The 25032-nt window shown below is 39.3% G+C and overlaps 1 protein-coding gene across 2 annotated transcripts in view; it reads left to right on the top strand.

Annotated features, from left to right (window-relative positions):
* Positions 1-25032, top strand: part of FMN2 (formin 2) — a gene marked incomplete at both ends in the record, with an annotated part of 296940 nt that overhangs the window by 138878 nt on the left and 133030 nt on the right. For both annotated transcript variants that reach the window (XM_080698425.1, XM_080698424.1), the window contains one exon: positions 2260-2347. In XM_080698425.1, the coding sequence (XP_080554551.1) occupies positions 2260-2347 (88 nt within the window). The remainder of the gene's footprint in view (positions 1-2259; positions 2348-25032) is intronic.

Raw genomic sequence — 25032 nt, 5'->3', positions numbered from 1 at the left:
GCCTGGCTGGAAGACTTTTAAAATGTAGATTAATGCTTTCTACTTTCAGATTTCCTGATAAGTATGTCTGTGATAGGGTCTGAGGACTTGCAATGTTAACAACTTCCCCATGATGATGATGCCTTTTGTTCTAAGGATCATACTTTGAGAAACATTAAACTAGCTTTGGAAGACCAATCTTTTGCATTGATCTATGCAGGGCATAGTATAGAACTAAACACTAACAGTAGAGGAGCAGGGCTGGCTTCCAAAGATAACAAAAGAGATATTGTTGACTGGACTTGATACTATACCAGAGTATGCAGGAGAAGGGGATGTAGAGGCCCACCCTGATTTCTGGATCTCCACCTTTGTAGGTGGATAGAGAATCCTGCTATGCTTACTTCAACATATGCAACAAAGGAACTAATGAGAGTTTGGTCTTAGCGTGTCAAATGGAGATTTATGTGGGTAATTTAAGTGGAGATGTCTTTAGGGAAGCAGGAGAGTGCTGAGATGAAGATACAGGCATGCACAACCATATGGGAAAAATTATAGATCATAAAGAAAACAAGGTACAGAGAACAGAACTCTGGAATATACCAATGTTTAAGGTGAAATCAGAATGTTTCCCCTTCAAAAGGAATGAGAAGAACTGGCAGAAGGCGTGGAGTAGAGTTTCTATGAGGGCTTGATCAGCATGTCAACACTCCAGGGAGGTCAGATGGATTTGAATGCACCCATTGCACTTAGGAACCAGAAGATAATAGGAACTTGAGTAAGTTCCTATCAAGTTCCCATCAAGCAGCACAGATGGGGCCCAGATTGAATTTAGAAGAGTGTAGAAACACTTCTTTGGGACAGAACATATGCCTTCTGCTTCCCCAATATTAAGTTTCTGTCTTTTCAGTTCTGGAGAAGATAGACATGCTTTGGTGAACTGATTGATGTGTATTCAAGTTTTAAGTTAATTTTTCTAGGATAAATTTAATAAAATATCTGAAAAGCAAATATAGAATAAAGTATATATGCCATTTCTTTTCCCTTGAGAAATTGAAATTGGCCCCTCCTGCAAGGTATTGTACATCAACACTGGAGAGTTTTAGAAATGACCAGGTGGTTTTGTGGTTGGTCCTGACCCTGACCCCTGTGCCTGCTGAGGGACCATGAATGCTATTATAATATTGTTTTATTCTGTGACTTTGGGTGACAGGTGGCTATGATTATTTTATGAGTTTCCTGATTGACCCAACAAACCAAAAGGAAGGCCAGGTCAACCAAGGTGAGAGCTGTCCAGGTAGCTGCCACTTTCCTTTCCTTGTTCCTAAGTAGATTTAAAACAGAAGAGAGAGCAAATAGAAATTGCTTCCCCTCAAGAATCAGGACCTGGGATAAAAGCTTCCTAGGCAGGATTTATCAGAGGTGTGTTTCTGTTACACGGCTTGAATGTGCCTGCCCATCACAGCTTGCTCACTCTGCAGAAACCCTCCCAGGGATTGTGCACCCACTCTTCCAGATTCTCTGGACCGCCAGCTTGAAATTTAGCCCATGCAGTTCTTTCAGTTTGATGTTCATATTCCTCTATTAATTAGTTGGAAAGTTCTCAAAAAAATGTGGGTCAAATGCAGAATGAGAGTAACTGCCAATAAAATAGTGAGCTTTCTAAATGACCCAAATAGAAGCACTTGGTGTAAGAAGTTTCATGGTGCAAGTGATCCAGTCTAACAGATTCTCTCTGTGTTGTGTGAGTTCTTTTACTTTGTTCTTCACGTGACCAGATTTTTAAAGCACCGTATCCAAAAAAAAAAACACTTTTTCAGTCTCAGGCTGGGAATGATCAAATGCATAATTGTTATTTCACAAAGACCAAACTAATTCCTAGACTATTAGAAATTTTACTGTTGACAGATCAGCCTCTTAAAAGATTGGTAAAGAACATGACTTTGAGGCCGACAGTGAATACTTGTGGGAAAATGGTGGATTTTTAAAAATTATTATATAATTCCCCAAAGTTCTTTTGAATCATTAAAAAAAATAAAGGTTTTTTTTTTGTTTGTTTTGTTTTGTGGGTTTGGGGATGGAACCCAGGGGCATTCAACCTCTGAGCTGCACTCCCTGTCCTATCTTTTATTCTTTATTTTGAAATAGGGACTCACTAAGATGCAGAGGGCTGCAGTAAAAAAAAAAGTTTTGAATACTTTAAATAATGACACAAGATGTTTCTCTTAATTTGCTTTTCATTTGGGAAATTAATGTTTTTCCTTTTACTTTCTTGAACAGGTTGTCAAGTTATTAAGCAACAAAAGATCACAAGCAGTTGGAATATTAATGTCTAGTCTTCATTTAGACATGAAAGACATACAACATGGTAAGTATAAAGACAAAAATTCAGCTTTCAAATATCAGAGTTTGGGCTGAAGGGTATAGTGTTTGGTGGGAAGTCCAAGAGCAGGCTGACAGCATTGTTGAACTCTGGTGAGGGCCTCTTCTGGGATGCAGAATAACATTTTCTCTTTTTATTTCCATGTGGCAGAAAGAGCATTGGAAAACTCATCTAGGTCTCTCTTTTTTTTCCCCTCGGGTTTGGGGGTGGAACCCAGGGGCATTTGACCTCCAAGCTACTGCCCCTGCCCTATTTTTTATTCTTTATTTTGAAACCGGGTCTCACTGAGTTGCAGAGGGCCTCACTGGGTCTCTTTTATAAGGGCACTAATCTCATTCTGGAGGGCTCAACTTCCAGGGTCTAATTCTCCCCAAAGACTCCATGTCCTAATACCATCACATAGGGGATTGGGTCTTCAACATAAAAAGTATGGTGGGGCTGGGCGTGGTGGCGCACGCTTGTAATCCCCACACTTGGGAGGCGGAGACAGGAGGATCGCGCTGGTTCGGAGCCAGCCTTGCTGGCTTAAGAGACCCTGTTTCCAAATAAAAAAATAAAAAAGATAGGTCTGGGAGTGTAGCCCAGAGGTAGAAGGGCTTCCAGGAACCCCAGTACCACCAAAAAAAAAAAAAAAGTATGGTGGGCACTAATGTACAGTTAATTGCAAATGTATTTAACTTATTATTCATAAATATTTAATATTTAATGTCATAAGAATTACTAGTCCCACTGTACTCTGTAAGTAGACCATATCTGAAGTGTTTGTTTCTAGATACCATTCTCAAAGAGTTATTGATAAATACTAGTGTGACAGAGGGTGAACTGTGAGATTGAAGAGAAATATACAAAGTCTATTACATGTATGTCTATGTCACTTGAACCTCAGTATGATAATAATTATAGTGCATCAACAAAAGCATGCTAGGAAGGAATGAAGGATGGAAGGAAGGAAGGAAACTGGAGAAGATAGTTGACAGAAGAGAAACATTGGTGTGTCAGGTGTTTTATGAGCTAATATAAAAAAGAGGAAGTAACCTAAAAGTCCTTCCCAGATCACCTTCAACCAGTTTAAGAACCACAGAGAAGCTTGTTTAAGTTGCATTATTTATTTATTATTTATTTATTTAGTACTGGACATTGAACCCAGGGGCACTCTACCTCCAAGTTACACCCCCAGCCCTATTTTTTATTCTTTATTTTGTTGTTTTAAAGATGTTTTGAGTCTTGTATGGTGGCATACACCTGTGATCCCAGTACTTGGAAGGATTGAAGTTTCAAGGCCAACCTTAGAAGTTTAGGGAGGCCCTATTTAAAATAAAAGAATGCAGCCGGGCGTGGTGGCGCACGCTTGTAATCCCCGCGCTTGGGAGGCAGAGACAGGAGGATCGCGCAGGTTCGAAGCCAGCCGCGCGCGCTGGCTTGGGAGACCCTGTTTCCAAATAAAAATGTAAAAATGGGTCTGGGAGTGTAGCCCAGAGGTGGAAGGGCTTCCAGGAACCCCAGTACCACCAAAAAAATAAAATAAAATAAAATAAAATAAAATAAAATAAAATAAAATAAAATAAAAGAATGCAAAAGCTAGGGAGAAATGAGTAACAGGAGGAACTCTAAATGAAGAAAGAGATCCTATAGAGGAGCAAATAAGGTGACCTAACTGAGAGGATAGGAGGGGGGAAGAGGGAAACACTCTAAAGCACATGATGTACTTAAACAAACAAAGTCAATCACTAAGCCAGGCATAGATAGGAGGGAATGGGATGGGGACTGGGTAAGGGCTAATTGGGTGATGTGTACATGTATGTCTACACAAGTCTTTTATCCCATTAAGATGTATGACTACAATGCACCAATAAAAAAATAAAATAATAAAATAAAATTTGCTGGGGGTGTAGAATGCTCTTGGATTTAATCCCTAGTGCCAAAAAATATTTTTATGATTTCAAATGCTAAGTAGTAAACTAGATAATAATGTTTAGTGAGAGATTGACTGAAATCAAATTTTCTAGAGGGCAAATGACCATCTGTCTCAAGTATATTTATAGCATCGTATGGGTGATGGGACATGTTCTTTAGTCTTCCTGTTTCAAGATATTGTAAAATGCTGAAAGACTAAAGCAACTTTATTATGCACAACGCTTTAGGGTGGAAAACTGGTTCTCCTTCCAGTCTTTTAGGACAAGAATGGCATAATTCCCTGAGCTTTTCTTCTTTAGAGGGATTGAATTATTTTTTTCTAATTATTACTAAATATATACTTGTATTTTCTTGCCCACTTTCATTATTGATAATCTCCAGATGTACACATGGCAACAAGAGTATCATGACCATTTTGTTATTTATTTTATGTCTTAATATCTATCTGTCTGTCTGTCTATCTATCTATCTATCTATCTATCTAATTTTTTGGTTTACTTGTTTTGTAGTACCAGGGATTGAACCCAGGTCTTTGTATTCTACCCTTAGCTACACTCCCAGCACTTTTTATTTTTAGAGAGGGTCTCACTAAGTTGCTGAGGCTGATCTCAAACCTGCAATCCTCCTCTCTTAACCTCTCAATATCTGAGATTACAGGTCTGCACTACCATGTCCAGCTTAATTTGTATTTTAACAAGTTTATAAAATATTTTCTCTGTTTGAAATTGGGTGATTTCTAACACTTTCAAATGATTTTAGTGTCAATGTTTTTTTTTTTTGTGGCTTTAGGAATTAAACCCAGGGTCACTGTACCACTGAGCTCAAATCTAGTATTTTTAAATTTTGAGATAGGGTCTTGCTTAGTCCAGACTGGCCTCCAATTTGTGATCCTCCTGTGTCAGCCTCCTGAGTAGCTGGGATTATAGGTGTGCACCACTTCACCCAGCTTTTACTGTCAATATTTTAATACTTGAATTCAACCTTAAATTTGACAGGGAGTCCTACAACCCCCCCCCCCCCGCCCCACAAAACATTCACATTTATTGCCTATAGGTGAACAGGAGTTAAACTTTTTTTTTTTTTTTTTTTTTTTTTAGTGGTTCTGGGGTTTCTGGAAGCCCTTTTACCTCCGGGCTACACTCCCAGACCTATTTTTTATATATTTTTATTTGGAAACAGGGTCTCTTAAGCCAGCGTGGCTGGCTTCGAACCTGCGCGATCCTCCTGTCTCCGCCTCCCAAGCGCGAGGATTTCAAGCGTGCACCACCACGCCCGGCTAAACTTATTTTTAAAATGTCTCCTAAGCTGCCCAGAGCCTTAAAATAGAGTTAGCAGGCTGAATTATTCCCAGCTTACCTATCAAAGAAATATGGTATCAAGTATAACACAGACCTTATAAATCATGACAAATTTACTAGCTTTCTGGCTTACCTCTTTATGAATGTGGATTCTACTTGTTAATCCTAGAATATTGTGTGGAATAATTCATAAGTAAAACAAGCACAGTGTGCCCTGTCGATCGGTGAGTAACTCTTAATCACAATTTCAGTTGTTATTAAATTGTTTTGATGGTGAGGAGACTTCCGCCGGCTGAACCATTTGAGGTAATAGTCATAGAAGAGAAAGCCAAGCCTGGCGCCAAGAAGTGCTTGGTGTTTTTAAAGCTGGCAGATGGAGCCCAGTTAAGTCATAGAGTGAAATCTGAAAATAATAACATGGTCCTTTCCTTCAGTCAAATATCCAGCTCGGGCTGAGTTAATAATGAGAACCTCGTGAACAAAGGAGTCCGCCTGACATCTGTGTCTATGGTACAGCCAGCGAGAGTCCGTTGAACGTGTGCTGGCTTAACATGAAACCCTAAGATAACACGGCATGGACATCGGTAGTCGAAGGGTCACGCAGAATTACGCATTCACTTATCCTATTAGGACGTGAAGTGATTATGCTAGAGTCCCCTTTGAAACCCTGCACACTCTCTTCTAAAAACCAGGCGCCCTGCGCGTCTGAAGGAGCCGCCCGCCTCTCTGGGTAAAGCTCTGGTTCTGCTCAGTGTCCTGTCCACAGCCATGAGTTCCATGTGGGAACCACTGTGGCCTCTAGAACAAACTTTGCTTCTCTTGGGAATGTGCCTCCACTGAGAAACCCACAGAAGCATAAACATCACTGATTGTGGATGTGGGAGCAGCCACAGATTTATCCAGACCTCCAGTGTCATTTGTGAAGAGCAAGCTAAGAACCAGGAGTGGCCTGGCTTCTTTCTCCAGGGCACGTGGCTTGTGGGTGGGCCAGGCTGACCTTGCACCCCTGCCCCCTCCTCAGCCGGGCCTGTTCTTTCCAGTGCTGTGCTTTTCCTGTGGCCAGCACTGATATCTATAAAATAAAGCATATGTGATATTGTTCTAATAAATTATTTTAAACCTTTTCCCCTTCCTATCAAATTGTTGTAACCTACAGGTCAGTCCAGAAGTCACTAGGTGGACCCGCCTCACTTAGCTTTGCTAGAGCTCTTTTCCTCCTTCCCCATCAAAACTCCAGAGAAATATCAGTTGAATTTACTTTGTAATGCTTCTGTTTCACAGTGCCCACTTAGGATGAAGAGAGCCTAAGTTTGAAATTTAGGTGTTAAAACTCTGAGCCTGGTCTTACCAGGCACCGTGTCATGTTCCACTGGCCAAGCAAATACAGGTTGTCCTCCTAACACCAGATGGAATGACACCATCACATGAGGTCAGGGGGCTGAGAGGAGAGAAGGGCTTGGACTCTTAACCAGGCTTATCAGTGTAGCCAGTATTAGTGAGGCAGCTGCAGTTATTAGTGTGGGTGTGTGCATGTGTGGATATATGTCTGTGTTCACATTACAGTGAAGACTTGAGCTGCTGGCACTCCACACTGAATCTATCTGGCAACTTCTAAACTGATCTGCAGGTTATAACAGTTTGATGGGTAGGCTGAAACTATTACCATACTCACCTGTGAAAAATTCCACTCTGGTGATTTTAGAATAGCTTAAAATCTCAGATTTTAAAATCTGCTTTCCAGAAGGGATTTGTCCTTTTTTTGGTGCTAACACTGGGGCACTATAGGTTCAAGATCCCCTTAAGTCAACTTACAGGGTAGATTTGGGTGGTCCTGACTGCTTGCTCCCTTATGGGAGTTCCTGTATGGGGTTCCCTAATTCTGTAGCCCTGTAAGCACCAGTTTGCTGTGGGCAGGGTCTAGAAGCCACACTTTGGTTGGGGTCTGGTCTTGATATTTGGCCTTTGGCCCCATGAAGCTGTCAACAGAAGTTTTGCTGTGTCAGGCTGGGCCAGAGCCTTTGGGCCAAAGCAATTGTGTAGTTATCTCATATGTGGATTCTTTTCTCTTTTGTGTAACGAAGTTGCTCATTACTATCTTGTCAGCTCTTTGGTGCCCTTATAATAATTCATAAGCACATTTTATCCAGCATTTTTAGTTCATAGTGGGAGGATTGATTCAAATAATGTAGCCTGTTATTTATATGAATTGGTTTTATGAATTTATCCTGCAGCTTGAAGGGATAGTTCAGTTTTGTGAAAATAGATTGAATATTTTTATACAATATTCAATTCATATTTTAAGACCAGTGTGGCATTCGCAGATCTTAGGTTCATTTTGGTGGATAGCTGAAAAAGAATTTAAAATTCTGTGAGACTCAGCTTTATTTTCTTTCCCCATAATCTTACTACTAAATAGGTTATTTATATAATTTATCATCCAAAATGAGAATGGGAGGAGTTCTTGTAACAATATTTCCTGGATAACAGGTATAAAGTGGAATGTTTCAGGCACCTCATTAGTAATGTCACCCTCCTACGGGACCAGACCAAAGCAAGTGTCAGAAAAACCCTCCCTTCTAACAGCAATATGTATTCAACTGTCTGAAAAAATATGCCTTGTAAATTTGAGGTTTCCTAGCTCTCTGACCTTGTAGGTACTGTCATCACACTTTGACCTGAAAGGCATTCTGTGCACAGAGGTACATCATGGAGGAGGGGATCTGTAACCCTTCTAGTTTGTACGTGCATCTAGACATCCACCTCAGCCACTGTCTGAATGCAGTACTATCTAGGTCCTAAGCCTCCACAGCCTTTGACACATCGTGGGGTAGCCTGCATCCTCTGCCTCAAGGGACATCTGTAAGATAATGCAGCTGATCTGCATAACTTAAATGACTAATGAAAGCCAATTGCAGACATAAGCCTATGTAAAAAGCCTCAGTTATTGATGTAGATGGGAAAAGCTGGTCAATTTGCACCAGCTTCTTGGGAGTGTGATCTTTCTTATCTAGTGTTGGGCAGCCATCTTGAGGTGTGGAGCCTGGTAGGACCACTGACACCCTTGGAACTAAAGCTTTAACTGGTTCATGTATACTACTACATGTCTTCTGCAAATTTGTCTCAAATTAGATGACAAAAATCATAGCAAGCAATGCCTAATATGTATGTAATGATTCTACCCATAGAAACAGGTCTCTCTGTCCTGCAGGGCTGGCCAGCACAGGGTACTAATGAGCCGGATTCCTTCCTGCATTTCATGTTTGCTTTGATTAAAATTAAATAAAATCGTGGACCTGTGGGCAACGGATGCTGGTCATGTCATTGTTGGAATTTCTATCATGCTTAAAAATGATTTATGTAAGCCATGTGTCTTTAAATTAAATGATAATGATTGAACTACCAAGCATTCCATCCAAAATGCAATTATGTGACATAGTTATGATTATATAGTAAAGATATATATATATATGTATATATATATGATTTATAATTATAAGTGGTTAGTTTTATTCTTTATTCTGTTTTTGTTAGTGGTTATTTTTTCAAACACATACATATCTTAAGCATACCTTATAAAGGCAATAACAATGCTCATGACTTTATTTATTTATTTATTTATTCATCCATATATATATTTATTTTGATCCTGGGGATCAAAATAAACTACCTCTGAGTTAGACCCCTAACCTTATTTTATTTTATTTATAATTTGAAACAGGGTCTTACTAAGTTGTTAAGGCTGACCTCAAACCTTTGATCCTTCTGTCTCAGCCTTCCAAGTACTGGAATTACAGGTGTGTGCCACCACACCCAGCCATGCTTATGAATTTAAATCAGAAATCCAAGTGAGAGCTCAGTCTGTTAGTTTTAGCCCCTCTTTGCAGCCTGCATCATGTTACTGTTCTTTCTGTTGGTCTTGACCTCCCTCAAAGGTACTCAAAGCTGAGCAATCTGGACCTGATAATTGTCTAGGAGGGAATGGTCTAAGGTAGCAGATGATAAAAGGAAAATTACTATTGGTGAACAAGAAAAATATTCTGAGATTGTTTATTATCATGTCTTTTTATTAGTATGTAAGTGGATGAAATTAGCTGTTGGTTTGAATTCTATTTCTCTGTTTCCCTTTTTCCTACAATAGTATTGCTTTTAAAAAATCTTTTTTATTGGTGCATTGTGGAGTACAAGATGATAGAGACATACACACACACATCACCCAGTTGGCCCTTACCCAATTCCTGCCCCAGTCCCTCCCCTTCCCTCCTTTTTATGTTTGGCTTAATGATTGACTTTGATATGTTTGTCAATATACATCATGAACATTAGAGAATTTCCTTCTTCTCTCTTCCCATCCCTTAGTTAGGTGACATTATTTGTTCATCTGTAGTATCGACTTCTTCATCTAGAGTTCCTCCTATGACCCGTTTTTCTCCCTAGCTTTTGCATATTAGGGAGAGCATCCAATTTCTTATTTTTTGTGACTGACTAATCTCACTTAACATAATGTTCTCCAGTTCCATCCATTTCCCTGTAAATGACAAAATTGTGTTTTTCTTTATGGATGAGTAAAATTCCATTGTGTACATATTCCATAGTTTTGTAATCTCTTCATCTGTTGATGGACATCTTGGCTGGTTCCATAGTTTGGCTATGGTGAATTGTGCAGCAGTGAACATAGATATGCATGCATTAGTTTGGTAGTTTGGTTTCCATTCTTTTGGGTAGATGCCCAGAAGTGGTATTGCTGATTCATATGGTAAGTTCATTCCCATTCTTCTGAGGATTCTCCATACTGTTTTCCAAGGTGGTTACACTAATTTGCAATTCCACCAATAATGTATTAGAGTTTCTACTTCTCCACATCCTCGTCAATATTTGTTGTTTGTGTTTTGAATGATTGCCATTCTAGTTGGAGTTAGGTGAAATCTCAGGGTAGTTTTGATTTGCATCTCTCTGATAATGATGTTGAGTATTTTTAATGCATTTATTGGCCATTGGATAGTGTATAAAATGGCCCAAAGGAGGAGAGGTAATTTCTAATTTACAGTAGAGGGAATTGAGCCACACAGATTAAGCCTGCTTCTTTACCTTAGAATGGTCAAAGAAGGTGTCCAGCTTATTTGACTCCAAGTTCAGTGCTCTTTTCTCTGGGCAGTGTGTTAGCTTGCTATGGATTGAGAACATGTGTTATCTAATAAAATGAGAGTATGCAGAAACAAAACTGGCAAAAGGACATGATAATTTTATTCACCATTTGTTTTTTGTTTTAGAGTTATCCAAACATTGGACAAGATAAATTTAGCCAATTTCTTGTATTGCTTTGTGTTACATTAGATAAATCCCCCAGTTTACTTATTAACTTTGCTTTAGAGAAATGGAGTTGAGGATTGTTTTCATATCTGAGAATTAAATGAAGAAAAAATACTTTCAAGGACATTCCAAATGGAGTTGCTTGTTCTTGATTGAACCAAGCATAAATAACTGAAAAATGCAGAAAAAACAATCTGGACTAAGCTGCTTACCAATGAATGAAAGCAAATGCGAACTTGTGAAGTATGTGTGGGATGCACTGTCTCTTTTCTCAAAGATGATCAATTGCTCAGAAAGCATGTAGGGCAGAAAAGGGCTACTAATATAGTCTGGGAGAACTCTTTCAGGTTTTACTTGCTCTCTCAGCATGCTCTCAATTCCTTTGTCTCCCTAATGTCTCTAATTCCCTGGTTTTTCCTTTCTTTCAAGGGTAGCATAAGGACAATCAGGAGAACAAGTTCCAGGGTCATACTGCCAGGGTTTTGCCACAGACGGAATATGCCAATCTTGTGTGTTGAAGCCTAAGTCCCAGTATGATGGTCTTTGGCAGTGGGCCTTTGGAGGCAACTAGGTTTACGTACATTTATGAGAGTGAGGTTCTTTTGACTGGATTAGTGCCATTAGAGAGGAGGAGAGACTCTTTCTCAAATCCTCTGCTTTGTGAGAACACGGCAAGAAGCCAGACATCTACAGGGCAGAAGAACCTTCACCTGGAACTTAATTTGTCTGACACGTTGATGTTGGACTTGTAGCCTTCAGAACTATGAGAAAAAGACATTCTGTTGTTGAAGCCACCTAGTCTATGGCATTTAATTATGGCAGCCCAAGCCAACTAAGACAGATTTGGATCCCAGTGTGGCCACCAGCTGGCTAGCTGAATAGACCTGGGTGGAGTACTTTATGTTTCTCTTCTTTAATTTCCTGTTTAATGAGAAGACTTTTGAATGAGTTCTCCTACTCAGTCACAGATACTTGCCCTCTCTCTCTTGTATTTTTAGAAAATGACCCATGTCTATAGCCTTTGGTTATTTTTGAAGCTTAGAGACGGGCAGACTGAGGGAGAGAGAACATAAACTTTGTTCTTCCTCCTCACTTTGAATAGTCTCAGGACAGGCTCTTGTCTTGGGACAGAGCAAGGGAAAGCAGGAACTGCTCCTTTTGGTGGAGTTTGGGAGTGAGATGAGAGGGAAGAGACAGAGCACTTCACTTTCAGGGGACCACATCTGAGTCCTATAGTTCAACTTTCATTGAAGTCTGCATTGCCAAAACGTGAGCATAGTACTGGTTTGTCCCCATTGCTGTCTTCTGACAGAAGATTACTAGTCGAAGAATTATGTATGTTAGCAACTCTTAGAAACTTCTAAGAGCATGGCAACATCTTTGGATTGTACTTTATCTAAGGGGAGTAATCTGTTTTAGAAACATGCAAGGATGAGTGTGCCCATAGATGAATGGTTTCCTAAACATCATCCCTGTGCTCCATGTGTGGCCCAGGTGTGATGTGGCTCTGGGCCACATCTGTGGAGCAAGGTGATGCTGTTTGCCTTGCTGGGAGTGGTTGATGGTTTGCACCAGGAGAATAGCTAGCTATCAGAATAAATTACAAACCTTCTTTAAAAATCTGGAAATAGCCTTTTGAATTCTTGAAATGTTCAGTTGTTTTATACAGACTTTTCACATGTCGTCACCTTGCTGACCTGACCCTGAATCATGCTTTTCATAGGTAATTATTTTACCAAGCAAGTAGTAGATTACAAACTCTGGGTCTTTTTTACAGAATTTCTGGTTTCATTCCTGGAAACACAAGCTTTTTTCATTTACCTATTCATTGCCATAAGAAAGCTTATCCATAATTATTTATTATTATAATATTTTCAAAACTGATTCAGTGTGGGTAATATTCCTTTTCCCAATAGATTTTCCAATGTCTGGTTTCTTGGTGCAACTGAAGTTCACAAGGCTTGCTTATAAATTACTCATGGCACCCTCTAACCCCCCCCCCCTTTTAACCTTTAAGTGTTTTGCTTACATGGGATATAGAATTTTAAGACCTATTTACTATAATTATTGAGACATTAAAAGTATAGTAAATGCTGTTGGAAGGTTGAGTGAATGGTCTTTATTGAGATGTAAAGTCACTTAAAATTAGAAATTTGAGAAGAAAGAGGGCTGCAGCAAGCACATGCACCCTTTTTAGAATTTATTTGTAGACTTGTAATGGAGAAAAGCACACATGAGATAGTGTATTTTCATTAAAATCTGATTTAAGAAATTTATCATCCTATGCTTTAATTTAAACTTAAGTGTCATTACCTAGAGAGTATTTTTATAAAGAGAAAAACCTCATACATTGTTATTTCACACATTTTCACAAGGAAAATAAAATATAAGTCCCAATTCAGCAAAAGACCCCTGGTTGAACATAGCTTATATTTTTATAATGGTGTTCCACAGTTGGACTTCTTGATTATACCTTTATGGGAAGAGGAACATAGTACTTAGAGCTGCATTGAAGCTGTAGATATGGTTATTCTCCCCCATTCATTGCATTTACTGCATGAATTAGGCATCATGTATGTGTGCTCTTGTTTTGCCAGACTATGGAGCCTCCCTGGGAGGTGCCCTAGGAACCTGGAGATCGAGCCCACTGCAGCCCAGGGCATCGTCCCCAGCCTGCATGCTGCATCCTTTCTTGACAGTCACTGGGTGACTGTTTAGGGAATTCCCTCCAACCACACAGGGCATGGATGAAGGCAAAGTTCACATCTACTAAGTGCTGAGTATTTGATGTGAGCTCAAAATTACACCAGCATTGACCTGCCAGTGGCTGTGTGAGAAGTTGTGGCTTCTGCAAAAGAACATGATCCTTGAGAGGGTGGAATTTAATCTGATTTTGGGGAGATTGGCAAAGCCATGTTTATACTTCAAAACCAATTTCTTTTCCAATTCTGTGTGCTGTGACAAGCACCTCTTCCGATCCCAGGGTGGCCTGCTCTCGAGGTGTGCTCTGGCCTCCTTCAGGGGATAACAAGGGGATCTGAGAGTGCTGGAGGAGAGGAGGCAGTGATCGGCACTTTCCACCTGTCCCTTATGGAGCCATGAGTGTCCTGTTCCTATGAGGTTCATTCTAGAATCAACCACAGCTGCTGGGCGTAGTGGCACACGCTTGTAATCCCCATGCTTGGGAGGCGGAGACAGGAGGATCACACAGGTTCAAAGCCAGCCACGCTGGCTTAAGAGACCCTGTTTCCAAATAAAAAATATAAAAAATAGGTATGGAAGTATAGCCCAGAGGTAGAAGGGCTTCCAGGAAACCCAGTACCACAAAAAAAAAAAAAAAAAAAAAAAAAAAAAAAAAAAAAAAAAAAAAATCAACCACAGCCATGCCTGAAAGCTCAGGGTGCTCAGACACCAGATAAACAGAGAAATAGCAAGGTTGTATGCTGCATGTCATCCTTCTGCAGCACCACAGTAACGGCATTTTATGCTGATGGCCCCTTGTGTCGCCCTTATAGGCAAATGCGCACTTAAAGACCTCAGCTGTTCTCCCCCTTGCCGCCATCTTTGCAGAGTCACATTTCCTTCATCAGCTGTCCATAGCACAGGTTCCGAGGGTCACAGAGACCTGACGCCACTTTCCCTGCAGCTGCAGTACTCTCAAGTTGTAATTCCAAAATACTTAGGGAAGGACGCAAAGTGTTGAAATATGAGGAGGTCTGGGAAGTTAACTTTTATTACAAATTTAACCTCATTTTGTATCAAAGGAGATTTGGGATGAGATGATGAGTGTTCCTTGGTAGGAACAAATGTAGCCTCTCTTTCTCAGCAAGAAGAGAAGGAAACAGGAGGAGATGTGATATTATCTGGAATATTTATTAATAGGAAATTGCTTGAGCAAAGAGGATTCAGCTGAGATTAAGTTTTAAATGCTTTGGCAAAGTATGTTAGCCACTAGCAACTGTTTCCCTCTTAGAAACATTGGAGTTGACTCTGTATATCTTGAAAATAAGAAACACATAAATACAAAAGCATCTTTATGTGTAGGAACTGTGAAATTTGAAGCCTACCTTGCTTTTTAGTTGTTTACTTTTTGTGGCATTATTTATGTGTAGAAGCATCCAAGAAAATGGCACAGGTGGGCTTTTCTGATGATAGACAGAGGTTCCTAGTCAGTTAAGCCAGTAGATTTGGGACTATGGAGGAAGCCGTTGAATTTTAGTTCAGTTCTTTGGATGGATTCCTGAAGGGGTATTTTTAATTTGCAGGGCATCAGAGTTGGGGTTATAATTTGATGTGGATGGGTGGGGGGCGAGAGAGTTGGACATAATATTATGTGATGAGCAGGTCTGTTTTGTATAGTCACAGTACCTGATGTAGGCTGACCCTCCCCTCTCACCAGCTCTCATATGAAGCCTTTCTCAGCAGTGATGCCCATCCTATGTTCTTACCATTTGCACATATTTTCAGCTATCAAGGAATGTCTGGTAGCTCTTCCAATCAAAATAGTTTTCATTAATTAAAAAATCCTTATAATCCATGAAAACAGGACAGATGCATGTTGCTGAATTAAATCAGCATGAGTGAGGTGTTGCCGTTGGAGCCGCACTGGGAGTCACTGCATCAGCACAGTAATAAGGGAGGAAGAAAAGCTTGGAGTACCAAAGGTGATGGTTTGCTTTGTCAGAGCATCGTGCTAAGCAGTGGCCATAGTTCACTGAACTCTGGAGAATGGAGAGTGTGAGGCAGGACCGTAGAGAGAAGAAAGTCTCTCCCATGGGCATCCTTGCATTTTACCAGCCACCTTCGGAAGTTCAGTTAAGGCTTAAAGACACAAATGGGCAATGGAACAGAGACTGCTGTGTGATATATTTGAAGAGTTCCTATTGTTCCCAGAGCAACTTTTTACTTGTTAAAAGTGCATTTTAAAAATTCTAATATTTGAAACCTTCACATGTGGAGCCAATTCCTCATTTTTGTAGACAATGACATTAATTCTTTTATACAGCGATGTAGACATCAAAAGAGAAAACGTAAACCTTCATGAGCTGAGCAAAATATGACTCAACATGCATACAAGACACTGCACTGTGTTTCTGCACATATTAACAACATGTTTATTTAAGTAATTGTGGTATTACACAAGGAGGTCATGGTAAATAGTGTAATGTGTTGCACTTACTATATTTTTAAGTATTTTAGACAAGTACTCATGAAGCTAGAGTTGAGGTCACTTCTGCAATGTAATGAAAAACATCTCCATACATGTCTAATCATGATACATAAGCTCAATCCTTCTTAGTCACAGGAATTTGTAACTGCGACATCTCTCTCTCTCTCTCTCTCTCTCTCTCTCTCTCTCTCTCTCTCTCTCTCGTGGTACTGGGGTTCCTGGAAACCTTTCTACCTCCAGGCTACACTCCCAGACCTATTTTTATTTTTTTATTTGGAAACAGGGTCTCTTAAGCCAGCAAGGCTGGCTTTGAACCTGCACATTCCTCCTGTCTCTGCCTCCCAAGTGCGGGGATACAAGTGTGCACCACCACGCCTGGTGTGGTTTCTTTCATTTTTGATGACCAAACTTTAACTTTTAGTGACCAAATTTCTTACTGCCTTCCCTTTTCTCAACATGTCTGCCAATATGAAAATATTTAAATATACTAAAGAATCTGATTTTTTAAAGTAAATTACATTAAAAAAAAAAAAAACTGTGTATATAAGCTGAGCATGGTGGTACATGCTTGTAATCCCAGGACTTGAAAGGCTGAGACAGGAGGATCATGGTTCATAGCCAGCCTCAGCTACTTAGTGAGTCCCTCTGCAACTTAATGAGACCCTGTTTCAAAATAAAGAATAAAAAGTAGCACTGGGCGGGGGGGTGTAGCTTATAGGTAGAATACCCCTGGGTTCAATCCCTAATAGTACACAAAATAAAAATAAAAAATGTGAATATAATCATTTTGTTTTCAAAGGAGACATGTTTATGCAGAATTAGACTGAAAAAAAAAACCCACCAAAGTATTATCACTATAAAAGAGGTTTTGACTTAAGACATTTTAGAATCTTGATAGATCCTCTACTTATGGAGCAATATATATGCTCATATTCAAAATAAACTTAAATACTGTTTGTTTTAGAGCTTGTGTTAGAAAACAGTGGCAAAAAGTGTTCCCAGACTGAGGGTCCTATTTCCAGGGGAACTAGCTAAGCTCTCTTTTACAAGAGTGTAAATGTTTACCTAAGCAAGAAGGTGAAGTCCGTTATGCCCAATAAAGGACATTTTGCAGCGCTGGTTTGCAGAAAACATTCAACAGACAGTGAATGCTTTACACAAAGTACGGTGCGCTGTTTGAAACTATTTGCTCATCTATACACCATGCTTAAAATAAACACCATCTGGGAGTATGCCAGCCTTTTTTTTTCTACCTCCCTTATTCCACACCCTAGATTTTGTCACCTGCCAAAGTCAAATAAATCTTATCTAAACAATTGAGATAAGCACTGAGTTGTACCCTGTATGGTCAAATCAACAAACCTCTCCAAAACTGAAATGAAATACAATATCTCTAGATTAAACAGTCTACCATGGCAATCATGTTTGCATTTAAAGTTTTTATTCCAAAAGGATTACAGGCTTGGTATCCACTTTTCCTCCTGCCTAGACAAGAAGGCGACATACTGACTCAAACAAAATGCATTTGTTCTCTAACAATTTAAACTTGTACAGCTCTTATAAATGAGGCTCATAGGTGTATGAAGCCTGCTGACTTAATCAGTAACTTATGTCGTTAACCCTGTATAAGCATGAATGTTTGAGATACATCTGGTCTGGACTGTGTGTCAGATTTATTTTTTTTCAACATGAAAGCCTCTTTAGGTACCCAAGTTCAAAACTTTTAGAATCCTGACCTTTCTATAGTATACCCCAAACACTACCATATTAAACCTTCTGAAAAAGAAAGAATAGTATAAATAAGTATGATTTTCTCAGTTGTAGAAGATCATAGCTATGCAGTGTCTTCCTTGTAACAGCACACAGTATTTAAATGTTTGCTAAGGTGTAGACTTTATAGAGGCAGAAACAATGGCCATTGACTGCTACTGTATCACTAGGATGGAGAGGATTCCTGGTTTAGACTCTGATTTCTGGGTACATTTGTTCAATGAAAGAATACCTGATGTTTTCAAGAAGATATTCTGTTTTCTTTGCAGATGAATACAACTATTTTGTGATTATTTCATCAATTGCTGACATTTAAAAGGCATGTTTCTGAAGTGACTATATTTTGTCCTACAGTGAAATATCCTACATCAATACTGCTAAATTATTTATTTATATATAATGAGACACATAGCACTTATTGTAATTTTTGCAGATATTATCCACATTTGTACATTTCTTACTTTAGAGCTATTTATACGCTGATTTGAAAGAGCCCATTTTTTTCATTGTTCTTTAAGCAAATCTTCATGTACTTTAGTTAAGCCTGTACCATCCACTCCTTTCTGTTATGTCAGTGAGAGACCGTTTGCACCGTGCACACAGGCAGGCTTGTAAGGGTGTTGTGTTTAAGCCTCTGACTCCGCTCCTCTTCTTGTACACCTTAGCTAAAAGCAGAGCTGATGATTTCATTCTGGATTCTTGTATAGTCTCCCACGTTGCTCTCAGTACAATGGAAATTGTCATTTTTTTCTTTTGCAGATAATGTTTCCAACCTAGTTTGTCTAAAGCCTCTCAAGATGCATATTTGGAAAGATAGCAATAAAATAGTTTCCCTATAGGAATGTAAAAAGGACTGTGATGTTAACAATAGCCGACATTTTCTGAGCATTTCCTTTTTTCTTTTAAGTTTTAAAATTTTAGTGTTTTGTCTTTTTGTTTTTCTTTGAGATGGGGTCTTACTATGTTGCCCAGTTTGATCTCAGACTCCTGGGCTAAATGATCCTCCTGCTTCAGCCTCCAGGGTTCTGGAATAGAGGCATGTGCCACTGTGTCTGGATTTACTTACATGATACAACCTCCTGCAGAAGCCCTGCAGGTTCAGTGCCCACTAGGTCTCTTGGGAAGATGAGGAAATTCAGATGCTCTAGGCCATGCTAAGAATAATACTGGAACCAGGCTGACTTCAGAGCACAGTTTTCCTACCTCTCAGTGCTGTCCATCAAATGCCAATGTGACATGACCCATTGTTATCTATATGCTCTGTGGTTTGAAACTCTGATGAGTGATACAGTGAAGTTAGTTGTTCATGAAAGAATAATCTGAGTGGTCCAGGAATGATTAGTTTGTCCAGTAATATTTTTATTTATTATTATTTTTTTGGTGGAACTTCTACCTCTGGGCTACACTCCCAAACCTATTTTATATTTTATTTGGAAACAGGGTCTCTTAAGCTAGCAAGGCTGGCTTCAAACCCACGTGATCCTCCTGTCTCCACCTCCCAAGCGCAGGGATTACAAGCCTGCACCACCACACCAGGCCTTTATTTATTTTTTGTGTGTGGGTCTGGGGATGGAACCCAGGGGAATTCTACCTCCTAGCTACACCCCCTGCCCTATTTTTTATTCTTTATTTTGAAACAGGGTCTCACTGAGTTGCAGAGCTTAAGTAGCTGAGGCTGTCCAAGAACCATGATCCTCCAGTCTCAGCCTCCCGAATGCTGGAATTACAAGCGTGTGCCACCACGCCTGGCTCAGTAACATTAAGGTTAGAGTTAAGTTTCAGAAACTATTAATGTTGATCCATTTCAGCTTTTCCATATTCAAGTAAAAGATTTTACCACGCCTCTTATGTAGTAGGTTCTTCTAGATACCATGCATAGACAACAGTGAAACAAGCATGGTCATGCAGTCCCAACAGAAGGGTTTAGCTGATTTGATAGGGCTGGGCTATAGAAGAAGCCTACTGTCCTGACCAGGATATTTTTTCCCACTGTCCTCTGTCAAGTTAGATCCTAATAGGAAAGCAGAGGCATTCACAGTAAGCAAACCAATACAGGGCTGAGGAACTGAAGCCTGTAGGCACCATGAATCCTCCTTCAGGGCCTTCACATGAGACAGTGCCCCCAGCCAACACATGGCTGCAGTTTTAGGGGAGACTCTGAGATTGAGGTGTCCAGCTAACTTGCACCTGGATCCCTGACCTATAGAGCCATAACAAGTGTGCTATGCGAGCCCCTACACTCTCGTGTAATTTGCTATGCAGAAGGGGAAGCTAATATACGTGCTAATAAATACCACAGGGTTTCCTACTTTTGAGTGTGTGTGTGTCTCCACTTCAGCAGAGCACACAGGAGGCATTAACGCAGTGGACCACAGAGGGCGGGATAAGTGTTCAGGGATGGCAAGAGGGAAGGGAGTCATCGAGTCCAGCCTGGGAAACAGCCAGGCCTGTCCCATCTGGCAGATCCTTGAGTAAAATGAACATCAGCGGGCAGCACCAACAGGCTCCACCACAGCTTCAAATGCCACACCCAATGAGAGCAGCCATGTCCTATTGAATTATAAAAATAAAGTGAGCTTCTTTATGTGGCTACTAACACATGTAAAATATCTGAGAGGTAGATGAATAATTATTGTTTTATGTCATGTTTTAAATCCATTTCCTCTAAGGCAAGTTCTTAAAATGTGTTTCTCTCCACTGTGTGCGGTTTTTGGAAAACACAGAGACAGGATTCTTATTATCACTCAGATGTTCAGACAGACACGATACTTTGCTTGCTGTTCTGCTGGTGAATTGTCCTTGCAGTGTTAGAATGAGACGTGTGTCACACATTCCTGGTGCTGAAGAAGGCAGCCAGCAGCGTGGCCACAGAACGGCCTGGTGGAGGGGAGCGGACACCTGCTAGCTATTGTCTTGTCCTGTGTGGGGTGTCCAGTGTGACGTGTCCAATGTGAGCTGGTTCCTACCATGGGTCTAGAGTCCTGGCTTGTTTTTAATCACTTTTTCTGTAATCTATCTTATGTCATATGATATCCATTTTTTTTGTGAGTGGAAACCAGGGGCTTTCTACCTCCAGGCTATACTCCCAGACCTATTTTTTTATATTTTATTTGGAAACAGGGTCTCACTGAGTTGCTTAGAGCCTCATAAGTAGCTGAGGCTGGCTTCGAACCTGTGCAATCCTCCTGTTTCAGCCTCCCAGGCTCGGGGATTACAAGCGTGTACCACCATGCCTCATATAATATCTTAAGAACAAAGGCAAAGGATTTTTTGGTTGGACCTTTTGAGACATATTTTATATTTTAGGTTGAGTTGAATATTTCAGGTCCAAGATGAGCTCTTTCTTCATTTTGCAGTGTTTTGGAGGCTTTGGATCTCAGCCAGTATCTGTGGAGTTCATGAGGAAGAAAGTAGTTCTTGGTTTCCGGCTTTGATTATTAAGAGCACATTATTAATAGTGTATCTAATTTTAAGCTAGAATATTCCCTGTTCTGACTCTAGCTTCTAACCATTGTGTTAATAGATAATACATATTTCAAAATTATTCTCACAAATGAATGATTCCAAGGCTTTTTGAGTTATATATCTTACTGTAAAATTATTTTTCTACATAGTAGGTAAAGGTATGCTACCGAAGAGTTATATACCATTTGATCAGTCTTCAGAGAGGAGGTTGGCTCTGTGTGTGTGTGTGTGAGTGTGTGTGTGTGTGTGTGTGTGCGCGCACACACGTGTGTTAGTTACTGGAGACAGAACCCAGAGGTATTCTACTTCAGAGCTATATGCCTAACCCTTTTTCTATTTTTTTGTTTTGAAACAGGGTCTTGCTAGGTTACTGAGAATTTTGCTAATTGGCTGTGGCTGGTCTCAAACCTGTGATCCTCCTGTCTCAGCCTCCCAAGTATTGGGATTATGAGTGTGCACCACCACACCTGGAGAGGCATACTGTCTTGATTAAAGGCATACAGAGCACACCAAGTGAAGTTGTATTGACCCAGGGAAGGTACAAAATTCTGAAATCATGGGAAAGAGGAACAGCAATAAAGCAATGAATGCCCACAACCACATGTTATCAGAACATGATAACACAGAAATTCAGAGATCTTCAGAAGATCAAATCAGGAATATAAATATAGAAATAATACAGGATTTTTGAAAAGAATTTAGAGAGAGTCTAAAAGAAATAAAGGAAGCAATCATTGAGGTAAGGGCCTCAATTCAAAGTATAAACAATCGATTAGACCACATGGAGAATAGAATCTCGCTCCTAGAAGATGATCACTCCAAAAACGAATGCATAATTTATAACTTAGGAAAAAAATCTGACAACAGGAATCTGACATTGAAGAAATATGGGCCCATTTTAAGAGAGCTAACCTAAGAATAATTGGAATAGAGGAGGGAAAAAAAGGTGAAACCAAAGGGATCAATAATCTCTTCAAAGAAATAATAGCAGAAAAATTTCCAAACATAGAGCAAGAGGTTGATACACAGGTCCAAGAAACCTATAGAACTCCCTTTAGACAGGATCAGAGAAGAGGATCCCCACGCCACATAATTGTCAAAATGACCAATGTGGAAGCCAAGCAGAGAATCTTAAAGGCAACAAAAACAAAAGGCCACGTGACATTCAGAGGAAAACCAATTAGAATCACTCCAGACTTCCCAAACCAAGTCATGAAAGCCAGAAGGGCTTGGAGTAACATATTCCAAACTCTGAAAGAAAACAACTTCCAGCCAAAAATTTCCTACCCAGCAAAATTATCTATCAAATTAGATGGGGAAATAAGAAACTTCTATGACAAACAGAAACTGAAGGAATTTATGTCTTCAAAACCAGTGCTAGAGAAAATACTCAAAGAAATTATCTACAAAGAAGAAATAGGTAATACACACCAGAACCAGAGAAACAAGATTTTCCATCCAGCAGTCAACTAAGCAAAGAAGAATATATTCATGTGTTTATAGGTTAAAATCTTTGGAGATTCAATATTTATTTCAGTCTTTTACCTATTTCTAAATTGTATTTCTAAATTGTACTGTTTGCTTTTATTGTTGCTAATTTTTAGAATTTCTATTTGTAATATTAATATACCTTCAGTACAGCATTTGGAAATATTTTATCTCATTCTATCAGTAACTTTTAACTCTGTTTACATTGTCTTTGGATGTACAACATTTTTTGTTTTTTAGAAAGTTTGTTTATTCTTTTGTTGCCTGCGCCTTTGAAATCATATCCAAGAAATCAGTGCCAATTTCAGTGTTGTGAAGTGTTATGACCCAGGTTTTCTTCTAAAAGTTTATAGTCTTTTAAGATTTTCATTTAGGTCTTTTATCTATTTTGAGTTAATATTTGTATATGGTGTTAGGTAAGGGTCCAATTTTATTCTTTTCCATGTAATTATTATTTTTCAACAATATTTATTGAAAAGATTATTATTTCCTTCACGAAATGTTCTTGGAAACTTTGTCAAAATTAATGACCATATATGGAAGAATTTATTTCTAGGCTTTTTAATTTACTCCACTGGTTTATATATCTGCCTTTATAGCAGAACTACACTATTTCAATTATTGTAGTTCTATAAGTTTTGAAATCAGAAAATGTACATGTACTAGCTTTGTCCTTTTTTGAGATTGTTTTGGGTATTTAGAGTTCATATTTCATCTTAGGATAGATTTTTTCTGAAAAAAAAATGTACGATAGTTTTACCTTAAAAAAAAAAAAGAAAAAAATATCCTCTGGTAAGAAAGAAAGCAAAAAGAAATACTGAAATGTTATCTCTAAGTGATCAAAAGTTTGATATCAGACAAATGAATCTGTTATGTGAGATTATCATGGTTAATTTTGGGTAAATTGCTATAATATTATATGTCAACCACTAAGCCAAGCATGGGAAAGAGGGATGGGGAGGGAATGGGGTAGGGATTGGGTAGGGGCTAACTGGGCGATGTGTGCATGTATGTCTACACATTTTTTTTTTTTATTACATTATGATGTATGAATACAGTGTACCAATAAAAAAAAAAAAGAAATTGAAGAAGATATTAGAAGATGGAAAGAGCCGGGCATGGTGGTGCACGCTTGTAATCCCCGCACTTGGGAGGCTGAGACAGGAGGATCACACAGGTTCAAAGCCAGCCTCAGCTACTTAGTGAGGCTCTCAGCAACTTAGTGAGACCCTGTTTCCAAATAAAGTATAAAATAGGTCTGGGAGTATAGCCCAGAGGTAGAAAGCCTCTGGGTTCCACCCCCAGTACCACCACCACCAAAAAAAAAAAAAAAAGAAAAGAAAAAGAAGATGAAAAGAGCTTTTACGTTGATGGATAGGTGGAATAAGTATCATCAAAATAGCCATACTTCCAAAAATGTTCTATAGATTGAATGCAATACCCATTATATTACCAAGGTTGCGGGGTGTGGTGGTGCATGCTTGTAATCCCAGCGCTGGGAGGCTGAGACAGGAGGATCACACCAGTTTGAAGCCAGCCTCAGCTACTTAGTGAGGCTCTCAGCAACTTAGTGAGACCCTGTTTCCAAATAAATTATAAAAACTAGGGCTGGGGATATAGTCCAGAGGTAGAATGCCTCTGGGTTCCATCCCCATTACTGCAAAAGAAAAAAAAAATTATCAAGGTCATTCCTTACAGACAACAAAAGACCCAGAATAGCCAAAGTAGTTCTCAACAACCAAACCCATGCAGGAGGAATCACAATACCTGACTTTAAACTGTACTACAAAGCTATAGTAATAAAAACAGCATGGTACCGGCACAAAAACAGATACATAGACCAATGGAGCAGAATAGAAGACTCAAATGCAAATCTGCATACTTACAGCCAATTAATTTTTGACAAAGGGGCCAAACACATACATTGGAAAAAAGCCTGTTCAACAAATGGACATATTCTTAACAAATTGCTCTTTATAGGTTGCTTAAAGGGAGTGGTAAACATTTCCACTTAAAAAAATAACATTATCTATGCCAAACTTTTGTTGTTGCTGCTTTTGGTTCCCACCAAAACCTAAGGCCCCAAACTGGCCACTGTCCCCCTTTACAGTAAAGAACTAAAAATTATTAAGTAATGTAGTCAAAGTAATGCAGCAGCCAAAAAAATTAAATTTAAACTCAGTAGTTTAGTTTTATTTTATGTTTACTATCTTTCTACATTAGTAAACTGTACTTCATAAATAGAATTCCTTTTAAAG

Source organism: Muscardinus avellanarius (genome assembly GCF_963383645.1).
Source record: "Muscardinus avellanarius genome assembly, chromosome: 7".
Lineage (NCBI taxonomy): Eukaryota > Metazoa > Chordata > Mammalia > Rodentia > Gliridae > Muscardinus > Muscardinus avellanarius.
Note: the sequence above shows the minus strand (reverse complement) of the source record. Positions and strands in the feature narration are given on the sequence as shown.